Source organism: Seriola lalandi, unplaced genomic scaffold, assembly GCF_002814215.2.
Source record: "Seriola lalandi dorsalis isolate HSWRI2012SDOR001 ecotype SW California unplaced genomic scaffold, Sedor1 jcf7180002054928, whole genome shotgun sequence".
In the NCBI taxonomy this organism is placed as follows: domain Eukaryota; kingdom Metazoa; phylum Chordata; class Actinopteri; order Carangiformes; family Carangidae; genus Seriola; species Seriola lalandi.
The window spans coordinates 241,620-261,885 of NW_019525480.1; the positions used below are offsets into that span (position 1 = coordinate 241,620).

Here is a 20,266-nt window from a genome sequence, read left to right on the forward strand (position 1 = left end):
TATTAAAGTCTCTCAAATGTGTTTTGCTTGTTGTCACTTGGATGTTTGAGCGTCACTGTGCAGAGAGACGAGTTTGTGTTCACACTCGTCTGAGGAAGTTTCTCTGAGCTCACCTGGAATCTCAGTGTAACACCTGGACAGGGCCCAATCACGGCCCAATATGAAACTTACACAGGTGTGATGTGGGAACTTGAACCTCGCGGGACACAAACACTAAGAGCTGACTTCTCAGTGAAGCAGGAAACGTCTTGTGTCCAATATCTAAACTTTTATAATGAACCGATACTGACATTCATAGATGGTTGATTTCCTCTAATATTAACTCAAGGTTTTTATTGAAAACCCATTGATTATGACTTAAAGCAGAGTTTTTATTCAGCTTATAAAACATGTTTGGTGAGGATCTTTAAAATATAGTTTTGCAGTGCAGCAGCTGCTGCATTAAAGCCGCTGTGTGTGTGTGTGTGTGTGCATGTGTGTGTTTACCATTTCACAGCCAGGTTCTGCACCTCTCCGTTCTTGTCCTCCAGCAGTTTCAGCAGCATGGTCACCACCTTCCTCTCACTGTCCTCGTCCAGTTTAATGCTGTCCTTCTGCAGCTCCAGCATCAGGTCGTTGGTGGCCATGAACCTGGACACACACACACACACACACACACACACACACACACACACACACACACAGAAAGGGACAAAGTGGGATGAGTCGAGAGTTAACAACTCAACTCAGTAATATTTCTGATTTCATGTTTGCAGGGTTAAATGAGAAGAAACAGGAAACAAACGCAGAAGAAGAAGTCGATCACCAGTTAATATAAGTTGATTAAATGATTCAAACCTGTATTATAATGTCATTTATAACCACTCTTATCTCACCACACACACCAACACACTTTCTCCAAACTGGGTAAACACAGAGGTGCAGTCATAACTGGATTAACCAGTTAGTTCATCAGCAGAGAATTAATCGCCATCTACTTTTTAAAGCAATTAATCAGTTTTAATGCCACAGATTTGCTGTTTCCAGCTTCTGTAGTTTGAAAATTTGATGCTTTTCTTTGTCCAACACTAAACTGATTATCTTTGGGTTTGGGACAAAGCAAGACAGCTGGAGATGTCACCTTGGTCTGTGGGAGATTGTCACTGGTATGTTTCACTGTTTTCAGGCATTTTACACTGAAGAGAAAACAAACCAAAAGAAAATCTGCTGATTAATTGATTTAATTAAATCAATAATTAGTTGCAGCTCTAGTTTGAAGACGTTTTGTCTCTTGAGAAAAGAGAAATATGAAATAAAATAAAATTTCTTTTAAAATAAGTGAAGAAATGTAGTAGTGTAGTAAGTTGACACACACATACAGTGAATGAGTCAGGACCCAAAAGTGTCATCTCACTGTCAGACACACACTGTTTCTGCCTCTTACCTAAAGTCTTTGTCAGTTGATGTCATTTTCTCCAACAGGTTGGAGATGTGGTAAGACACACTCGACATGTTGGCACTTTGACAGCTGTCCCGGCGCTGTGAGAAGAACTCTGCGATAAAACCACAAAACTGGGGCAACAGATTTTAACCCGACAACATGGCGAGGCTGCAGGGGACAGAGGGAGGGAACACGGGATCAGCACCCGGTGAGGAACCTGATACTGGGGGAGTTCAGATAAAAATAGACGCGAGAGAAAAGTGCTTCAGGATTATGGTGCCACCGTGTGGACACATAGTGAACATCATGGAGGGAGGTGGCAAATAAAATACTCTTTTTGGGGGGATTTTTTTTTTTACAAACAATTAGACACATCAATTCTTAAATAAAAGAAACAAAAATAATAATTAAAGAAAGGGCGAATACATATTTTAAATGACCGACTTCTTCAGACAAACATTTCAGAATAGATATTAACTCCTGACATGGACTTCCTGTTTGTTGCAAATTTAAGAGACTCCAAGTTCAAGATCAATTAAAAACAACTTAAATGAGGGATTTCATTTTAGAAATTTCGCCTTATGAATATGAAATTTTCCAAGTAAAATTAAGATGTTAACAACTGTTATCTTTACATTCAAAATAAGTGAAAATATTTTTCTGTTCAATGTTAATGACAGGTAAATGTAATTTCCAAAGTCTTTCCAGAATGTAATACAATATGAGCAACTTAGAACAAATGAATTGTGTTTTCTTGTCCAGTCTTACAAAAAGTTTGTTATCAATAGAAATAATTACTCACCGTGCTGCTCTATAATTGATCTAAACCGGAAATGGACGTTCAGCTGGAGGAAGTCAAAAGCCTCCAAAGATGCTGATGGGGGTTAATTAATAAAACATACATAGAAACACATACTGAAATCATCTAGTGTGATTTAAGATTCCCAAAGGATGTCATTATGTTAAATGACCATAAATCCACTTAGAAATCAAAGAGAAAAGACGCTTCAGAACTTGCCTGAAAATCAAAATGTTTTTAAGTTTATTTCAGTATGACTGTTATATGATAGTTCTATGTTTATTCGTGGTTACACTAAAAACAGGAAATACTAACAGTGAATTTGGCATACTTTTAATGTTGCCGGTTTGACAAAATGTAAACAAATAAAGGTTAAAATCAAAGCTATAAAGAGAATATCAGCTGATATTACAGCGGTCCATTTGATTTGTTTACATTTTTACACAAAGGTCAAACTGAGCTGATGAAAAGTAGGAGGACGAGCAGCTCCTCACGCAGCACCAGCTCAAAGATCCAATTAAAATCACGAACATGCAGCTCCAGACGGGATTTTAATGACAGGAGAAGCGGCCAAAACAGGGGCTTGTTGGGGGTCCCTGGGGTTCCTGGGCCCGGGGGGGAGTAGGTTAATAATCCAGCTCTGTTATATTTTGAATCTCTTTTATTAATTTAACATTTACAGCTTGTTTGGTCTTTTTAAGGTTTTATTTTAACCTCCAACTAACTATCGGATGCGAAGTAAACTGTGTGGTTGGTATGTGGAACCTTTGTTGGGCTCGCTGACGTTTCCGCCGGTAGGAATAGTGGTGGGACCGAGCTCTGCACTTGTTGCCACGTCGGAGCGGGCGGTGAATCTGGTCAATTCATCTCCAGATAAAGAAGGAATAATAATTTTCTGGATTTAGTTTCTGGTTTATCCGCAGACATGGTGAGTCTGGACACGTTTGGTTTAAGCTGCCGGTGACGCCGTTAACGTGTTTGTTGTTTAACGTTTACCGCCGGCTGCTGACGTGACCGGGTAGCTAGCTCGTTAGCAGACATGCTAACAGCAGAGAGCTAATCTTTAAAGTTTGTGTCTTAATATTCTTTGTCGTTTTAGTTCTGACTTACTTGTTTGTGAATTTCAGGTTTCTGTCATCAACACGGTGGACACCTCGCACGAGGACATGATCGTAAGTTGTTTTCCCACTGTTTCAGGCTAACGTTAGCATTTGCTAAACAGACAGGATTTACTAATATAACATAGTTGTGAGAGTTAAGTCACCACAAATGTGTCTTCACACGTTACGTTGCTTGTTTGTCAGAATATATCATGTCAATATGAGCTGATATTAGTCTGTTAACACTGTTTCATAGTCAGTTAATCGTTTAGCTGGTTTTCAGAATAAGAGTACAAGTATTACGTGGTTCTGACTTCCTCAATGAGAGGATTTGATGCTTTTATTGTTTATTCGTCTCTCTTTATATAATTGTAAATTGAACAGACAAAATAAAATATCTGGTGAACATCTTACATTTTATGACATTTAGAGCAATTATTAATCGATTATTCACGTTAATAATCATCAGATTAATCAGTACTGAAAATGAATGAAAGATGCCGCCTTAATAAGTGAGTTGACATTTTTGTTTGGTGTACAACTGTTTGTTCTCCTTATGTCAGACTGATTTCCAGTGTTGATATGATTTACAGACACATTCTGCTTATGCTGAGGAATCAGTCTCACAAAGCAGCATTTCACTGAACTGTTTGATTTAACTGCACAACTGTACAAGACCTGTACAACAGTTTATGTTGTCAGTTGCCACAAACATGTCCCAGCTTTGATTCAGGTGACACAAACATGAATCATCATGTTGCTCTGTAACTGCTGGATGTATAAATAAGAAACTATTTGCTTAACAACATGATCACTTAAAAGGTGATGGCATCAGTGTTGACTTTACAGCTTGTTTCCACTGACACTAAATGGCCAAAGATCAGTTGCTGTATCAGTTATTGCAGGTTTAAGCTCTTGCTCTGTGTGTTTCAGCACGATGCCCAGATGGATTATTACGGGACTCGACTTGCCACCTGTTCGTCTGATCGCACCGTGAAGATCTTCGATGTCAGAAACGGAGGTCAGATCCTGGTCGCAGACCTCAGAGGGTAAGAAACCAAAGTTAACCAAAAGTTACATTGAAAATTTGATTTCCAGTCGTTTTTAATCTGTAACACCATATTTGAGTAAATATCTGTATGTGTGTGTGTGTGTGTGTGTGTGTGTGTGTGTGTGTGTGTGTGTGTGTGTGTGTGTGTGTAGCCATGAAGGTCCCGTGTGGCAGGTGGCGTGGGCTCACCCGATGTTCGGCAACATCCTGGCTTCCTGTTCCTACGACCGTAAAGTCATCATCTGGAAGGAGGAGAACGGAGCCTGGGACAAGATGTACGAGTACACGGGACACGAGTCGTCAGGTGTGTGTCTCCGTGCTCTGCTCCCACAGACAAATCAGTGTGTGATTATCACTCTGGTTCTCTAGAGGAATTATCCAGGTTTTCCATCCATTTCAAACCAGCTGTGATGTTTCCCTGACGGTCTCTTGTTCTTCACTCTGCAGTGAACTCCGTCTGCTGGGGTCCCTATGACTTCGGCCTGATCTTGGCCTGCGGCAGCTCAGACGGAGCCATTTCCCTCCTCACGTTCACTGGCGATCAGCAGTGGGACGTCAAGAAGATCAGCAACGCACACACTGTGAGCGACACACTCTTCTGAGTCACACTGAACTTTAATTTGTTTATTTCCATCATGTTGTGAGATGAAACACAGGCTTAAATATTATAAATCTCTGTCATTGTTTTCCATTCACGCCAACGTGCATGTGATAACAGAGTGAGCTGAGCTGACGCTGTCTATAAACCCAGTTGTTGTGATCGTCCTGCAGATCGGCTGTAACGCAGTGAGTTGGGCTCCTGCTGTGGTTCCAGGAAGTCTGATCGACCAGCCGTCAGGACAGAAGCCGAACTACGTCAAGCGCTTCGTCTCCGGAGGCTGCGACAACCTGGTCAAACTCTGGAAGTATGTTACTGGAGTTTCTTTTGAACTTCTCTCTGGTGCTTGTGGTTTTTCTGTGTTGTGTTTAGTGATGGAGGAAACACACACACACGGATATTTCATCTCAGGGTTTTCACAGTAACTTGGTTGGTAGCATCCTGAGTGAGGTGGACGAGGATGTTTAAGACTTGGGACAAAGTGTTAAAACATAAAGGTGTTAATAGGATTTAAAAATGTGGTTTTGACGAGGAAAATTAAAATGAAGTTCTCGTCAGGGAAGTGATTTTTCTTTGTCTTGTAAAATAAAGACTCTGTGATCTGAGGGTTACTGAGTTAACTGTCACTGATGGTCACTTCCTGCCTCCAGAGAAGAAGACGGTCAGTGGAAGGAGGATCAGAAGCTGGAGGCTCACAGTGATTGGGTGAGAGACGTCGGCTGGGCTCCTTCTATCGGTCTCCCCACCAGCACCATCGCCAGCTGCTCCCAGGTGAGATTTTATCACCATTTTGTGTCTTTTTTTTTTAATTTCCATTTTTCTTCCTTTAATCAAAAGATATGTGTCAATTTTCTCGATTAAGAAGATTTCTTCAACAGTTATTAGCCAGGTGTTACCTTCCTCAGGTGACTTGTAATAGCTCTTTTACCTGCTTTTAACTGTATTTTAACAAATAATTTGTGGCTTCTCATCACTGAAGCGCATTTTAAACAGAAATCCTGTTGTATTATCATCAAGAAAACACCTCGTTATGCCGCCAAACTCCTCTCCTTTTTATCAGCAGGTTATTTTATAAAAAACTAAAGTCTAGTGTGAATTTACTCACCTGTACCACCAGGTGGAGCCAGAGATAACGTCCTGTTCCCTCCACTGCTGATCTGGAGACACACTCACTCTTTCCTTTGCACCTTCTTCCAGGACGGACGCGTGTTCATCTGGACGTGTGACGACCCGGCAGGCAACACCTGGACGGCCAAACTGCTCCATAAGTTCAACGACGTCGTCTGGCACGTCAGCTGGTCCATCACTGGGAATATACTGGCTGTTTCTGGGGGAGACAACAAGGTAGAGACGAGGAAGTCACACAGACGCTGTACCTTGTGTTTTATTTCCCGCCCAAATGAATTATGATTCTGAATCTGCTAAAAACTTCTCTTCTTATGACTCTGTGTGTGTGTGTGTGTGTGTGTGTGTGTGTGTGTTGTAGGTGACGCTGTGGAAGGAGTCGATGGACGGTCAGTGGGCCTGTATCAGCGACGTCAGCAAGGGTCAGGGCGCCGTCTCCACCATCACAGACACACAGCAGAACGAGCAGTGACACACACACACACACACACACACACACAACAAAGAGCCCTGACCCTACCAGGATGACCCCAGTCTTCAAAGATGAATTCAGCGTTAATCAACATGTCGGACATTTGAACGGACACCTAAAGGTCGTCCTGAGCTTCTGAACTTGGTTTGTAATCTGTTGGTTTCAGGCTCCAGCTGGAGTCTGACGTCTCCTCATGTTTCTAAACTTCATCAGGAGGAAGAGAAACGTTCGCGGTGACGAGCGTGTTTGGTTTCTTTTCCTGTCTGATGACGTTTCTAAATACAAACACGACTGATGATAATTGCCCCAAGATTTTTCTCAGATGCACTCCACTGCGTCTCTTTCTGTTTGTTCACATGTACATCAGTTCTTTACAAATCCATCCCATGATGCTCTGCTCCTGAAACATTCCACCTCCACCAGCGGAGAACAAAACTACCAGGGTGATCCCAGAATCCTCGGCGGCAACTGTCCCTTAACTTTCTTTATTTTATCTGCTGGTTCATTGAAACCACTAAACAAGCTTCTTATTGAGCATGAAGGCAATTTATTCTTCATTATATTAAATGTTTTGGTGCAAAACCAGCTTCAGATCTCGGCCCGAAAACATCCTCATGTTCTCACAGTGGCTCAAATCAGAAACATTCACTCGACTTCCTGGTTTCTACAGCGAAATATAAAAAGTGATTTATGTAGTGAACTGCTGACACGTACAGGTTCTTTATCAGAGGTCGGAGGTCGGTCGACGGGGATCAGAACGTCAGCAGGTGTTTGTAAATCCAGAACCTGCCTTAATTAATCAGCCACTACACTGCTACGGCAACCAGAATCAGTCAATCTGTTGCCAAGACAACCATGAATGGGGCTTAATTGTAAACAGTGTTTTTTCCTCCAGTTGTAAAATCAGAAACCATGGATGTTTTTTTTCATATTTGATGTAATTAAATAACTTTAATGTAAAAGAGCGCGTCGTGTTTCTCCTTTACTCCTGTTTGATCATCTCATCGTAACAGCTGAAGTTTCTGTGGAGACGTAACGACTCAAACATGTATGAAGTCTGTTTACTCAGCTGATCTCACCTGGTTCTCGTTCTAGAGACGTGGAGGTTATAATTTAATGTAATCCATTATAATTAGATTTAATCCGGCTCATGTTGGTTTTTTTAAGTTAAGGTTAATTTTCGGGCATTTTTATGCTTTTATTTGACGGGAAATTGGAGACAGACAGGAAATGTGAAACATCCAAACCCCCCCCCGTCTTTTATAGACTGTTCTGCTCAAACTAACAGACTTTTTATAAAACAAAAACTACACAAATAGAACAAATTTACAATAATAATAAATACCGATTATATACCATCATAAATACCAAAATAAAGTAACAAGCACAGAAAGGAAATAGTGTATAAACGGATATTCAAATAGAATAGAAAATTACTAAATAGCACAAATAACAAACAACACACACATTTTAAATTGCACTATTGTCATTAAAGCTTTCATTGATCTAAAGTCATAAACTAATACTAAAATTATATACAATTATAAACACCAAGATAAAGTAACAAGATTAGAAAGAAAATGCAGAAATCCTTCATCCCACAAATAGATAAACACACTTGAGAGAAGCTCATTATGACACTATTGAACACACACACACACACATGTTGGTTTATTATTCTCATTCTGATGTGTGTAAAAACTACAGGTCTGTATTCATAGTATTATGAATAACTTGAGGTTTATTTGGCAGCTTTTCACGGTGAGACTGATTTTACTACTGACTGTACAGAGATAGAAGGGAACAATCTACTGTATTGATCTATATACTGAATGTAAAGTGTTGGTGTGTCCTCAGAAACTGGAGCAGCTCTGCGGTCTCGGCTCTTTGACTCCAGGGTTTGAAGTTTCAAAGTGTCCGACAGTAAAACGCTCCACCTCAGATATTCAGTGTCATCAGATCCACAGCAACATTTTCTTTTCATCAACATTAAGACGCAGCTGTGCCAGTTCTGAAAGTTAATTATCGTCAGTCAGGAAACATGACAGTAAAAGTCCCGGTGTGAAGGTTTTCACACCTTTCATCAAAATGTTTGTTGGCGGTTTCAGAAGCGTGGGTGGAAGTCTATGGATCAGTGATTCAGAGTCAGAGAAGAGAGGAAACTGGGCTTCATTTGATTGGTTCAAGGTTCAAACTAAGAAGGAACTGAAAAATGAATGAAGTTTTGTCTGTCTGATTAGTTCAACAACAATTTGATTAAATTAGTCAAGCATGTCCTGAAATCCCTAATCCAGTGTTTCCCAACATAGGGGTCGGGCCCCTCCAAAGAGTCACAAGACAAATCTGAGGGGTCGTGAGATGATTAATGGAAGAGGAAAGGAAACGACACAAAACACAAAACAAGAGGATTTGACATCTTTGGGCCTCAAACTCTTACTTCAATGAAATCAGTGAGAGAAGTTTAGAGCAGGAGTCAGACATCTGAAACGTGATGAAGTAAAAGTATAAAGTAGAAGAAAACGGAAACTCTCAAGTAAAGTACAAAGACATGAAATGGTTAATCACTTCACAAGACTTTCTATGGTTTCCGTGGGGATATCCTATCAATCATTTGACCGGGGGTGTTTGCGCGCCAGTTTTTTGGTTGGCAGCGTTTCCTTCCGTGGTTAATGGGATGAGATTGTTCTCTGCAGATACTCAGCCACAGTCTGTCTGCTCTCTGCTGTTCGAACACTTCGTTCACCTCGCATCAGCTCGGCCGGTGAGTTTGTGGTTCATTACTTTGTTTTCTACCTGTGATAGATGGGAAAGTGATAATTCAGCAGCTGTCAGACTTTATTCTTTATTGTTTTCTGTTGTTTGACGCTGGGTCAGATCGGTCACGAGACATTAACAAGTAGAAGTTAAAATCTCTCTCGCTGTTAGTGAGGAAATGAGTCAGTGTTTGGTTCTGGAGCCTCAGTGTGTCATGAAGGAAATTTCCGGACCAGTGAAGAAAAGCGCCAAGAGTGGAAAAACTATTGTCTGAATGATTTCTGTTTTATCTTTTAACAAGCTGGGACAAACTCACCTCCCTGCTGTATACATTATATCTAGAGGTTGTAATAAATGATAAATAGAATTTGATGTTTCCAAACTGTCACTTTATTTCCATCCCACATTTTCCCGCCCATATGATTTATTTTTAGCCATGTTAGTCACTCCACCATTTTGCTGACTGAACAACTATTTATAGGACTGAAATTCAGTTCGTTACAGATTTTCGTTTTCCTACATGAAGTCAAGCTTTTAATTTGTTGAAAACTTTGATTTATGACCAAGTACTTAGGAAACTATGACACTCCCATCAGCCTCAGCCTAATCAGTGTACATTGGCATGCTAACATGCTAAACTAAGACAGTGATCTTAGGAAACATTGCTGTATACATGCTGAACATAAACGTGTCAGTGAGCTGTGAGTTTTGTTTTCGCAGTCAAAATGAAGATTGCTTCCTTCAATGTCAAGATGCTGGGACTCAGCAAAGTCAACGATGACTTTGTGCGGACAAATCTTATCAAGGTAAGTCACTGTGCTGCACCAGGTGGTGATAGTTCATTTAACAAATAATTATGTTAAAAAACAAAAAAGTGTAAAAAATCATTGACTGTATATAAAGACAGACGTAGCCTCGATGATGTCATCCAAGAGTAGTTTTTAAGCTCAGAGTGAGCTGCTCCACTGTTGCCATCTTGGCAGAGCCTGACTTCGTCCCTAACTCCCAGCTAATCCAAAAATTCACAAAGAGGTGGAGCTGAGACATCAGTTAATGCTGGTTTGTGGCAATCATACGCTCACCCACCTGTCACTCAAAGAGGCCACGCCCTCAATTCTCCATAACTTTAGTCCTTAATAAAATGTAAACAGGTGAGTTATATAAACAGGTGAGTAATATAAACAGGTGTCATGATGAAGGAAATTAGCTCTAGAGACCAAAACAGTTTTTGTACCAGGCTGTAAACATGTTTATTTCTGCTGTAAAGTTGGACATTTTAACATGGGAGTCTATGGGGACTGACTCACTGTTGGAGCCAGACTCTAGTGGCCGTTAGAGGAACTGCAGCTTCTGGTTCTTCAGTGTTGTCTTCAGGTTTCAGCCCTGGAGGCTGTTGCTTGGTACAAACACAAACACAGTTTGATTTATTGTTGTATTTGTTTCTACATCTCTTACTTCATTATTCATAATTTATTGACCTTTTTCACAGAAGATATTTTAACGTATCACAGTGGGACAGATACAGATGTAAGTGTGGTGTTGGCTGTGTCTCTTGCAGATTGTGTCTCGGTACAGTGTGGTGGTGATGCTTGAGGTGGTGGATGCCAACGGCAGGGCCATGAAGAATTTCCTCAAAAAACTCAATGAATACAGGTGAGTTCTCTAAACACAAATACACAGTGATTCTCCTGAGATGTCTTTGAGAGGGATAATTTTAATTTTATCAACGTCCAACACCAGTTAACTGTTGCATCTAAGGTGTAACGCAGGTGTCGGCCACTAGGGATGAAATACTGTGGTGCTTCTACTCTGGCACAAAAACCAAAGATGTGATGACTAAACTTGTGTGAGTGTTTCAGTTTTTGTCTTCTCTGTTCTTTGACAGAGACAATCGACGTGATCCTTTCTCCATGGAGAGCAGCAAAATGCTGGGACGCAGCACCTACAGGGAGAAATTTGTCTTCTTCTACAGGTATGAAAGACTCTTTTCTTTCTCCAGGACGGACACGTAGGCTTGTCGGTTCCGGTCCCTGGAGGTGCTGGACCCTCGGGTGGCAGCCCTGTGTACCAATTGCTTTATTTAATAGATGAAGGATGCACATACTAACACATTGCATCTGTGTGTCTCAGAGAGAGTGAGGTGAAGCTGATCGACTCCTTCCAGTACGAAGAGGAGGGGAGAGATGTGTTTGCCAGAGAGCCCTTCGCTGTGCAGTTCAAGTGTCTTAATACTGGTGTGTGTGTGTGTGTGTGAGTGTGTGTGTGTGTGTGTGTGTGTGTGTGTGTGTGTGTGTGTGTGTGTGTGTGTCCACTGGTTTAGCCATATCTCACTGTGTGTATTTGTTTCCTCTAGATGTGAGGAAGCTGGTATTGATCGCCGTCCACAGCAAACCAGAGGATGCAGAGACGGAGCTGAACGCTCTGGGTGAAGTGGTCCAAGCTGTGAAGAATGAATTCAACGCTATTGTGAGTTGGATATGAACAGAATAGAATAGAAATGAAAGGATCAAATGTGACACCCAGATTCTTGGCTGTCAGACTATAAGAAATCATACAGCTGTTGAGAGTTACTGTCCCTGGATCAAACTGGTGTCTATGTCAGCTCGGGCCAGTGACCAGCATCTCAGTCATATCTGAAGTTAGAAGCAGAACGTTTCGAAACTTCCAGCTTTTCACAACAAACACACAACAGACCTCTAACTTCATAATTTGAGGTGAATCGTCAAGTCTTTACAGTCACATACAGCAGAGTACCATCAGTGTAACAGTGGACATTCATTTCATGAATGCGAATAATTTGGCCATGAGGTGAAATATAAAGAGAGAGAAGCAGAGGGCCAAGAACAGAGCCCTGGGGTACGCCATATTACACAGCAGAATACTTGCTTTGTGGCTGTTGCTGATGACGTTTGTGATGATGAATTCTATTGATATTTTCCTGCAGAACATTATGATTTTGGGGGACCTCAATGCAGATGGACAATACCTTTCAAAGAAGAAGAAGGAAAATAGTCCCCTGTGGTATCCTCCATACTTCTGGCTGATAGATGACGATGTCGACACCACGACTAGTAATAATAATGACCACACCTATGACAGGTATCTTTACATCTTGTTTTTTAGTTGTGTCTTAACTGAGCACATATATCAATATATCTTCCTCCATCTATCTATCTATCTATCTATCTATCTATCTATCTATCTATCTATCTATCTATCTATCTATCTATCTATCTATCTATCTATCTATCTACCTAACAACCTACCAAACATCTGCCAACAGGATTGTGGTGTATGGAAAACGAATGCATGAGGCTGTTGTGGAGAACTCCGCTAAGGCTTTCAACTTCCAGAGAGCCTACCATCTGTCTGATGCCGATGTAAGACCGTTTGACATTTTACATGAAAGTGTTAATCAACTTAGATCAGTAAAAACTTTTATATAATAAACAAACTATTTTTTACCACCTTGCTGGTTTTAAAAAGACTCATGACCTGTTTTCTTTCCAGGCTCAAGCCATCAGTGACCACTACCCTGTGGAGGTGGAGCTTCAGTAGCTCTGTGGTATATCACTGCTTTCTCTTGCACATTTAACTGTGTCTTATCAGAAATAAACTAAATCATGAAAGCATGATCTTTGTTGTGTGAGGAGAGTTACAGCTTGTTATTACAAAACATTAATGATGTACATGAATGTGGGTCAATGACGTATAAGGATTTTCCACAGGCCGATTTTAAAATACACAAAATAAGAATATTTATTGCAATGTGGTGCGACCGTGATTTATCTTAAAATTATCTAATTTCCTTAACATATACATTCAAATTTATAAATATTTAAAATATATAACATTTTTTATAATGTTCTGAGTAATATATACTGTTTAGAAACAAGTATTCAAATCTTTAGAGTTTTGGTAAATAATGATCTGAAAACTTACTTTTCCTATAAATTGCATAACACCAATAAAAATGTCTAAAAACCATTCACTTAATTAAACTGTATCAGTGATTAATATCTTATTTTGAATATAATATAGTTGTTGCTAATATTGGTGACACCACATGATATTTCGACACTTTAATGACAAATAAAGGTTTGTGAAAAGTTAAAGTGAGTATATATAAGAGAGAGAGTTACTACATATATATGGAATCTTTTTAACTGAACAAATTGCACTCGGACAGAAGATTTAGCCGTTACGTCATTCAACAAAGCACAAACACAATGTGTATGTTGTTTCTGCACAACGACGGATTCTTATCCCGAGTTTCATTGCGCATCAGTGATGAATCCCTTTTTAAAAACAGATTAAAACAGCAGCTGAGAATAAACAGAAAATCCTCCATAAACGAGACCGTCTCATTTCAGACGGCACGCCTTAGTGGGCTGCATCTCCTTTATTAGACAAACTGAGAGTGAGGCTGCGCAGCAAGGCCGAATTCAATACGATTAACATAGAATAGAATAGAAGTTCATTTCTCCATCACAGTGGAGATTGTCTTTGGCTCACCAAAACATAAAAGCACCACAGAACAGGTGTCCAACACAACATGTCGACTTACACTTGGCCAGTAGATTTGAGTTCTACTGGCCCTTTAAGAACGGCGTGGACGTGGGATCCCAGTTTGCCACTGACTTCCAGGTCCCCTGGTATCATCTTCCAACGTGCATGATAACCTGATAGCAGAGCTGTCTCCTACATCTTACATTTCTATACAACTCAACTGCAACAGCAGACAAATTTTGTTGGATATGTAATTGCAACTATATCTATAATATTGATATGGTAAATGGACTTGCACTTTTCTAGTCTTACTGACCTTTACAATACTTGCCACATTCACCCATTCACTCACACATTCATACATCACACTCATACACTGATGAAGGGCCATCAAACTGTTTTATGGTTCTGTTCAGACTCGTCTGGGAAAGATCTGGGTCGGGTACATATTATTCTTAGTGAGCTTTAGACGGAGCTGTTTCCTCCTGATTCCAGTCTTTATGCTAAGCTAAGCTAAGCTAAGCTAACTACAACAATCTCACTCCACCTCTGTCCCTGTTTCTCTCATTTCAGGTTTGAAAAGAAAACATAAACATATTTTCTAAAACAATTTCTTTATGAAGGAGTAAGTTTTAGTTTTAATGATCTTTTCCTCATAGTTTAACGATGACTGAGGTGTTTGTGATGAAAGGCTCAGCCGTACAGACGGGAAACACTGGCTGGCCACGATAAAAGATAAAGAGTGTGGGGTGTGTTATGGTTTGCATGCATCAGTTATGTGTGTGTGTGTGTGTGTGTGTGTGTGTGTGTGTAGACACACTTCCTGTCTCTGTAGTTAGACAGTTCTGAGTTCAGTCTCAGTTTGTCTGAGGACACGTGAGCAGCTGCTGTTTTTCAGAGCGGCAGGTAAGTTATTTTTCTATTTACTAATCTACCATAAGGAAGTGAAGTCTCCTCTGCAGCACTGGAACTGATCAACACTGAATGACTGTGTGCACTTGGCATTTTACACTGTATGAAACCTGGAATATTCTCAGTTTCGTTGACAAGGCGGTAAAAGTGTATACTTGAGTATTTCCTCACTATGCTACTTTATACTTATACTCAGAGAAATATTGTACGTTTTACTCTTTTATACTTTTATACAAAACATCTGATTATCTTATAAAATGTGATTCATTATTATGGTGAAAATGCCCTTAAAGTAGGTGAATATGCTCCAGCTCAGCAAGCTGCAACATTATTAATGCATCAATAATAGTCAAATTAATCCTATACTATAATATATCTGATAGTATTATTTTTCTCATAATATAATTAAGAAGAATTAGAATTATTTCCCACGAAACCGATGGAAATGTTGAAAACTGCCGTGCGCTGCAATGTTCAATGAAGTGAAATTCCAGGATTCGGCCCTTTAACCCATGTCCCATCCCTCCACCAAGTACGAGGTAAATCGGTTCAGTACTTTTTGCAAAAACAAACAAACAAACAAACAAACAATCAAAAAGACATGCAAACATGTGAGGACATAACCTTCTTGATGGAGGTGAGAAACTTTTATCTCATATGTTAAAGTCACATCTGTTAACGTGTGAACGACGTCTTTACCAGAGAGTGAACGTGGAAGTAGGAAACTGATCTGCACAACACTTCCTCTCAGTTCAAGTCAGGGTCATGGTGTCAGTGGGGGGGGGGGCGCTCAGAGAGCCCAGACCTCCACCAAGTTCGGCGTAAATCGAGTCTCTTGGTGCAGGTGAAAGATTTCTATAAACGTCTTGTGCACGTTTCCTTTCTCACTTCATATTAAGTGTTAATCCTATAAATCATCATCTCTATGCTGCATGTTGAAGCTGCATCACAGATCTGTTGTGGAGGAAGACGGCGGAGTCACAGCTGATCTGTTGCTTTCAACAAGACCACAGATTCTGCACTGTGGCCTCTTTTTTTCGTTCTCACAGTTCGTCTACCTCAGTTTCTGCTTTTGGTCTGATTCTCTTCTTCATTTCTTTCCTCTGTCACGTACAGTATGAACATTTTGTCACGTATATTCATCCTCTAACCCGCTGTCAATCATCTGTCTTTCAAAACAAAGTCAAAATGAAGGTAGCCGCCTTCAATGCCAAGAACCTGGGAGTGAAAAAAGTCACAGACAAGACCATCAGCCGCTACCTCACCAAGGTGAGAATCATTTCTCTGTGTAATAGTCAGGTATACTCAGGTATGTACCTGGTGTGTGTGGCATCTAAACAACATGTGGACTGTGTCTGTTCCAGATCATCTCTCAGTACAGTGTGATAGTGATCCTGGAGGTGGTGGATAAGAGCGGTGAAGCCATGAAGACGTTAAAACAAGAACTCAACAAAACCAGGTGAGATGTCGCCTCTGGTTATAAGAAGCTCTTTTTTTCTTCTCTTTTAACAGCTTTAAATATTTATATTATATTTATATTGAAGCCACAAATATTTAAGGCGAGGGTTCCTTAACGACGTTGGTGAGCGCACTAAAAATGATTCCTTTTCTGATCTTCTCCGCGGTGGTTAAGGTTGAGTTTAGGGAAGTAAAAACACCCAGGTGAGGATATAGGAAGCTTGTGGTCCAGGTGGGGGATAAGGGCAACAGACAACAGGTTTGGGGGGTAAATGTATGTTTGGGCTTCGGCCCTTTTTATCAAACTGTGCAGTAAAACTCTATGAACCGACACAGAAACTTCAACTTCAATACAAAGAATTGTATAAAAAAGACGCCTCAGCGTCACCTGGTCGAGCTCATACCTTTTACTGCAGTAGCCTGCGTTCAAACCCTCTCTCTCTCTTCCCTAACTTTCCTGTCCGTATCACAATAAAGCGTTTACTGTTGGCAGGAGATAAGACTTTAGTGTCGTACTCGCATGAATCAGTGCTGTTGCTTTCTTGGGGAGGACAGCCAAAGTAAACAACCGGTTTTTCCAGTTTGTATGGCCCCGGGTCGGAGGCATTACATCATCAGTCCGTCCGTCCCTCGTGAACGTGATATCTCAGTAACGTCTCGAGGGAAGCGTTCTCTTGGACTCAAAGATGAACTGAGACTTTGGACAAAACACGTTGTTGGCTGTAACTCAACAATTCATTTTAAATGTTGTTTGTGTTTCCCTCAGCTGTAACAGACAACGTCCCTACTCCATGGTCGCCAGCGTCCAGCTGGGACGAGACACCTACAAGGAGCAGTTTGTGTGTTTCTACAGGTGAGAGAACAGGTTCACGGTCCACCGTCAGATAAAGGAGCAGCTCACTCCCAGATTAAACTCATTTGACTTGATTGATAATTAGCTGTGATGAATGGTTTAAGATAAAACAACAAATCCAACAATGAAGTGAAGCCGTTGTATGGGTTTAAATACAGCTCATGGTAAATGTAGTAAGCATACAAACACACCAGTGTCTTATCACACCTGTGTGTGTTTATATGTGTGTGTCTCAGACAGGACGAGGTGACACTGACGGACTTTCACCAGTATGAAGATAATCAAGTTGGAGATGAAGACGCCTTCGCCCGAGAGCCCTTCATCCTGCGCTTCAGCTGTCCAGCTACAGGTATGTGCTGCTGTGTATGTTCCTCTGAGTATTTACATCTCTTGTCCAGATGCACATGTGATCACCTTTCTCTCCAGATGTGGAGGACCTGGTCCTGATCCCAGTCCACACCAAACCAGAGGATTCGTTGAAGGAGCTGGACGAGCTGTATGACGTGGTCGATGCCGTCAGGAAGAAGTGGGGAACCGATGTAGGTTGGATAATCTGATGACATGTTCGATGATAACATGTTATTTTGTGAGTGATTGTCTGCCCTGCTCTGATTGGCTCCTCTTCCTCTGTATCAGTCCGTCTCCGTTCCTCCCGAACATTCCCGCCTTCCACTTCCTGTTATTCCATGATATCACATACAATACACTACAGACAGAAATGTCTTTCTTTACTACAAACATTTCACCACTGGAAACTGTTCTGCCGTCTCATGGATCTGCCTTTTATCAGTTTATGGCCGTTGAATATTTGAATAATAACCTGTAAGTAAACGCAGCTGTGAGTGTGATAAGAAAAAACGACCAAGCCTGTTTCATTTCATTTATCTACAATGTCTTCACAACTGAACACACATGATGAACTAAATAAATATAATTTGATTCTTTCTTCTTTATTCTTCTTCTAAATCACTTTGTCAAAGCATCTTTAGATTTACACATTTAGAATAATGTCCTTTGAATTTGTTATTTGTTGTATTGGTAATTTCCCCTGCGGAGAATGTAGAATGAAAGTGGAATAAAAGAAAAGAAAATAAGGTGGAAATCTAACCTGTGATTAAACTCTAATGTTATTGTTGTTGTTGTTTTTTCTTTAGAACATTATGATTCTTGGGGACTTTAATGCAGATGGACGTTATCTCTCCAAGAAGAAGAAGGAACAGATCCGCATCCTCTCGGCTCCCTACCATTGGCTGATAGACGATGATGTCGACACCACGACGAGCAACAGCAACGACAACACCTACGACAGGTGACACACACACACACACACACACACACACGTTAGCACTGTTGGAGTTGTGTAATACCACAATTATTCCTCTTGTAATACTTGAAAACTCTGGCGTCCAGTTTGTCGAACATCCCAAACACAGTTTGGTTTAATTCACAGAGTTCAATCATATCGATCCTTTGTCATCTCATATTCTAAATTTAGCACATGCACAATTTAAGAAAGCCTTGATTCTCCATCTGCCCTAGACATTTTATTTGAATTGTTTTGTGTGATTGTATATTTGGACACTATTATGTGCCATCTTCAGTTTTCTTGACTGTGTTGGAGAGAAACCCGATCGAGTCTCTTTGACGACTTTTTGTGTCTCTCCATCACATTTCTTTTGTTGTTTTTCCGGACATCATCTTACTGTTTAAACAGTGTGATGCCTTCTCTGCCAACAGGATCGTGGTGTACGGAGACGCCATGCTGGAAGCCGTCGTCCCCCGCTCTGCAAAGTCTTTCAACTTCCAGAGAAAGTTCAAACTGACTGATAAAGAAGTAAGACTGAGGCCCAAGCTGTAGTTCAGACTAACGGAGGCTGATTTACCATCAGATTTCTCAAGAAGCTTCTCATTTCAGCCAAAATAACAACTACAACTGTCAGTTTTACCTGTTATAGCTAGCTGAATAAATAAGCTAGTGTTAGCTCCATGAATTGGTTGAAAGAAAAAAGTCTCTTCATCAGCTGATGGTCGATCTAAGACGTGGGAACGAAGACACACCGTTGTGCTTGATTGCAGTTTAATATTAGCCATCGTTAAAACTGCAAGATCAGACAGTTTTTGGTGCTAACGTCACCCTGTTTTGTTCCTTAGCTCCATACACGTTTGTAGCATGTTCACTACTAATGTCACATGAGAGGAAGATTTTTGTGTGAGGACTAACTGATATGAGCGGAAACATAACGTTATCCTGGGTTACATTAGATGGAGTGAATCCAATAAAGAGCGGGAAAACGTTAGCTTAAACCCCACGTTGGGAGCGGTTTCTGCTTTGTAATTAGCTAGCCGGACATGCTAACGTTTTTCAGCTTACATCACAGCAAATACCCTGGAAGTTTTGCTATTGCTACATAGCTAACGTTAGCATTAACAGCTGAAGAACCGTCTGAGTTCTCAAAGAAAACGTTTACTTTTGTCAATTAAAATCATTAAGCTTTTAATTTTGCTCATTTCTAAAGTTGTATAACAGTGGTATTCAACACGTGTCTTTATTTGCTTCGCAAGACTCTCAGTATCAGTGACCACTACCCTGTGGAGGTGGAGCTGAAGAGCAGCCAGAAACACAAAGCACCACGACAGCGGACGATGGCTGTGTCCCACAGCACAAAGACGACGTCCATTAAAGGACAAACCCAGAGGAAAGGTATCAAATGTATCATAAATAATAATAATAATCAACCACAACACAATTCTAGCTATTTAAATTTGATTAATTACTATTTATTTATTTGAATGGATGTAGAATTGATAGTATATTACAGTGTTTTCTTTCTGGGTCAAACATTTCAGTTTTGTTTAATGTAATTCGAACACTACAGGACCACAGAAGAAGAAGGTTCAGTCGGCAACACCACAGAAGAAGAAGGTTCAGTCGGCAACACCACAGAAGAAGAAGGTTCAGTCGGCAACACCACAGAAGAAGAAGGTTCAGCGCACACCACAGAAGAAGAGAGGAGGGATGAGGAGGAGGGAGGAGGTGGGAGGAGGAGGAGGGAGAAAGGACGAGAAAAATAATAATAACAGAAAGTGAAAAGGTGAAAGAGAAGGAGAGGAAAAGAGGAAAAGAAACAGAAGCAGTCGAAGGAAAACACAAGAAATGAAAGAGGAACAAAAAAGTAAGAGAGTGTGTGTGTGTGTGTGTGTGTGTGTGTGTGTGT

The 20,266-nt window shown here is 40.6% G+C and overlaps 4 protein-coding genes across 4 annotated transcripts in view; 3 read left to right on the top strand and 1 right to left on the bottom strand.

Moving 5' to 3' along the window:
* The window catches only part of cand2 (cullin-associated and neddylation-dissociated 2 (putative)), an 11,747-nt gene extending 10,137 nt beyond the window's left edge, over window positions 1-1,610 (bottom strand). Inside the window, exons 1-2 of the mRNA XM_023393064.2 lie at window positions 1,424-1,610; window positions 487-630 (exon numbers count right to left, since the gene is read on the bottom strand). Coding sequence (XP_023248832.1) covers window positions 487-630; window positions 1,424-1,491 — 212 coding nt within the window. The 5' untranslated portion in view covers window positions 1,492-1,610. The remainder of the gene's footprint in view (window positions 1-486; window positions 631-1,423) is intronic.
* A 1,405-nt stretch (window positions 1,611-3,015) lies between these two features.
* On the top strand, window positions 3,016-7,234 carry sec13 (SEC13 homolog, nuclear pore and COPII coat complex component). Its single transcript, XM_023393065.2, has 9 exons — window positions 3,016-3,147; window positions 3,347-3,391; window positions 4,253-4,368; window positions 4,523-4,674; window positions 4,818-4,951; window positions 5,142-5,275; window positions 5,619-5,739; window positions 6,166-6,312; window positions 6,455-7,234. Exons 1-9 carry the CDS (start codon window positions 3,145-3,147, stop codon window positions 6,563-6,565), a joined length of 963 nt encoding a protein of 320 aa, XP_023248833.1. The 5' UTR covers window positions 3,016-3,144; the 3' UTR covers window positions 6,566-7,234.
* Window positions 7,235-7,804: 570 nt separating this feature from the next.
* On the top strand, window positions 7,805-12,954 carry LOC111644283 (deoxyribonuclease-1-like). Its single transcript, XM_023393083.2, has 9 exons — window positions 7,805-9,326; window positions 10,040-10,125; window positions 10,878-10,972; window positions 11,205-11,291; window positions 11,450-11,553; window positions 11,673-11,785; window positions 12,264-12,418; window positions 12,603-12,699; window positions 12,830-12,954. The coding sequence occupies exons 2-9, from the start codon at window positions 10,045-10,047 to the stop codon at window positions 12,875-12,877; spliced, it is 780 nt and encodes a 259-aa protein (XP_023248851.1). The 5' UTR covers window positions 7,805-9,326; window positions 10,040-10,044; the 3' UTR covers window positions 12,878-12,954.
* A 1,808-nt stretch (window positions 12,955-14,762) lies between these two features.
* The window catches only part of LOC111644275 (deoxyribonuclease-1-like), a 6,581-nt gene continuing 1,077 nt past the window's right edge, over window positions 14,763-20,266 (top strand). The window contains exons 1-9 of the mRNA XM_087170093.1: window positions 14,763-16,009; window positions 16,105-16,199; window positions 16,965-17,051; window positions 17,288-17,400; window positions 17,478-17,590; window positions 18,206-18,360; window positions 18,789-18,885; window positions 19,614-19,752; window positions 19,928-20,085. Of these exons, the coding sequence (XP_087026219.1) occupies window positions 15,929-16,009; window positions 16,105-16,199; window positions 16,965-17,051; window positions 17,288-17,400; window positions 17,478-17,590; window positions 18,206-18,360; window positions 18,789-18,885; window positions 19,614-19,752; window positions 19,928-20,085 (1,038 nt within the window). The 5' untranslated portion in view covers window positions 14,763-15,928. The remainder of the gene's footprint in view (window positions 16,010-16,104; window positions 16,200-16,964; window positions 17,052-17,287; window positions 17,401-17,477; window positions 17,591-18,205; window positions 18,361-18,788; window positions 18,886-19,613; window positions 19,753-19,927; window positions 20,086-20,266) is intronic.

Bases quoted from the DNA above. Each gene is read 5' to 3' on its own strand.
- sec13 (XM_023393065.2), top strand. The intron at 4,369-4,522 runs GTAAGAAACCAA...GTGTGTGTGTAG, and splicing joins CTGGTCGCAGACCTCAGAGG to CCATGAAGGTCCCGTGTGGC. The intron at 5,740-6,165 runs GTGAGATTTTAT...ACCTTCTTCCAG, and splicing joins CCATCGCCAGCTGCTCCCAG to GACGGACGCGTGTTCATCTG.
- LOC111644283 (XM_023393083.2), top strand. From the start codon at position 10,045: ATGAAGATTGCTTCCTTCAATGTCAAGATGCTGGGACTCAGCAAAGTC. The intron at 10,126-10,877 runs GTAAGTCACTGT...TGTCTCTTGCAG, and splicing joins TGCGGACAAATCTTATCAAG to ATTGTGTCTCGGTACAGTGT. The intron at 12,419-12,602 runs GTATCTTTACAT...ATCTGCCAACAG, and splicing joins AATGACCACACCTATGACAG to GATTGTGGTGTATGGAAAAC.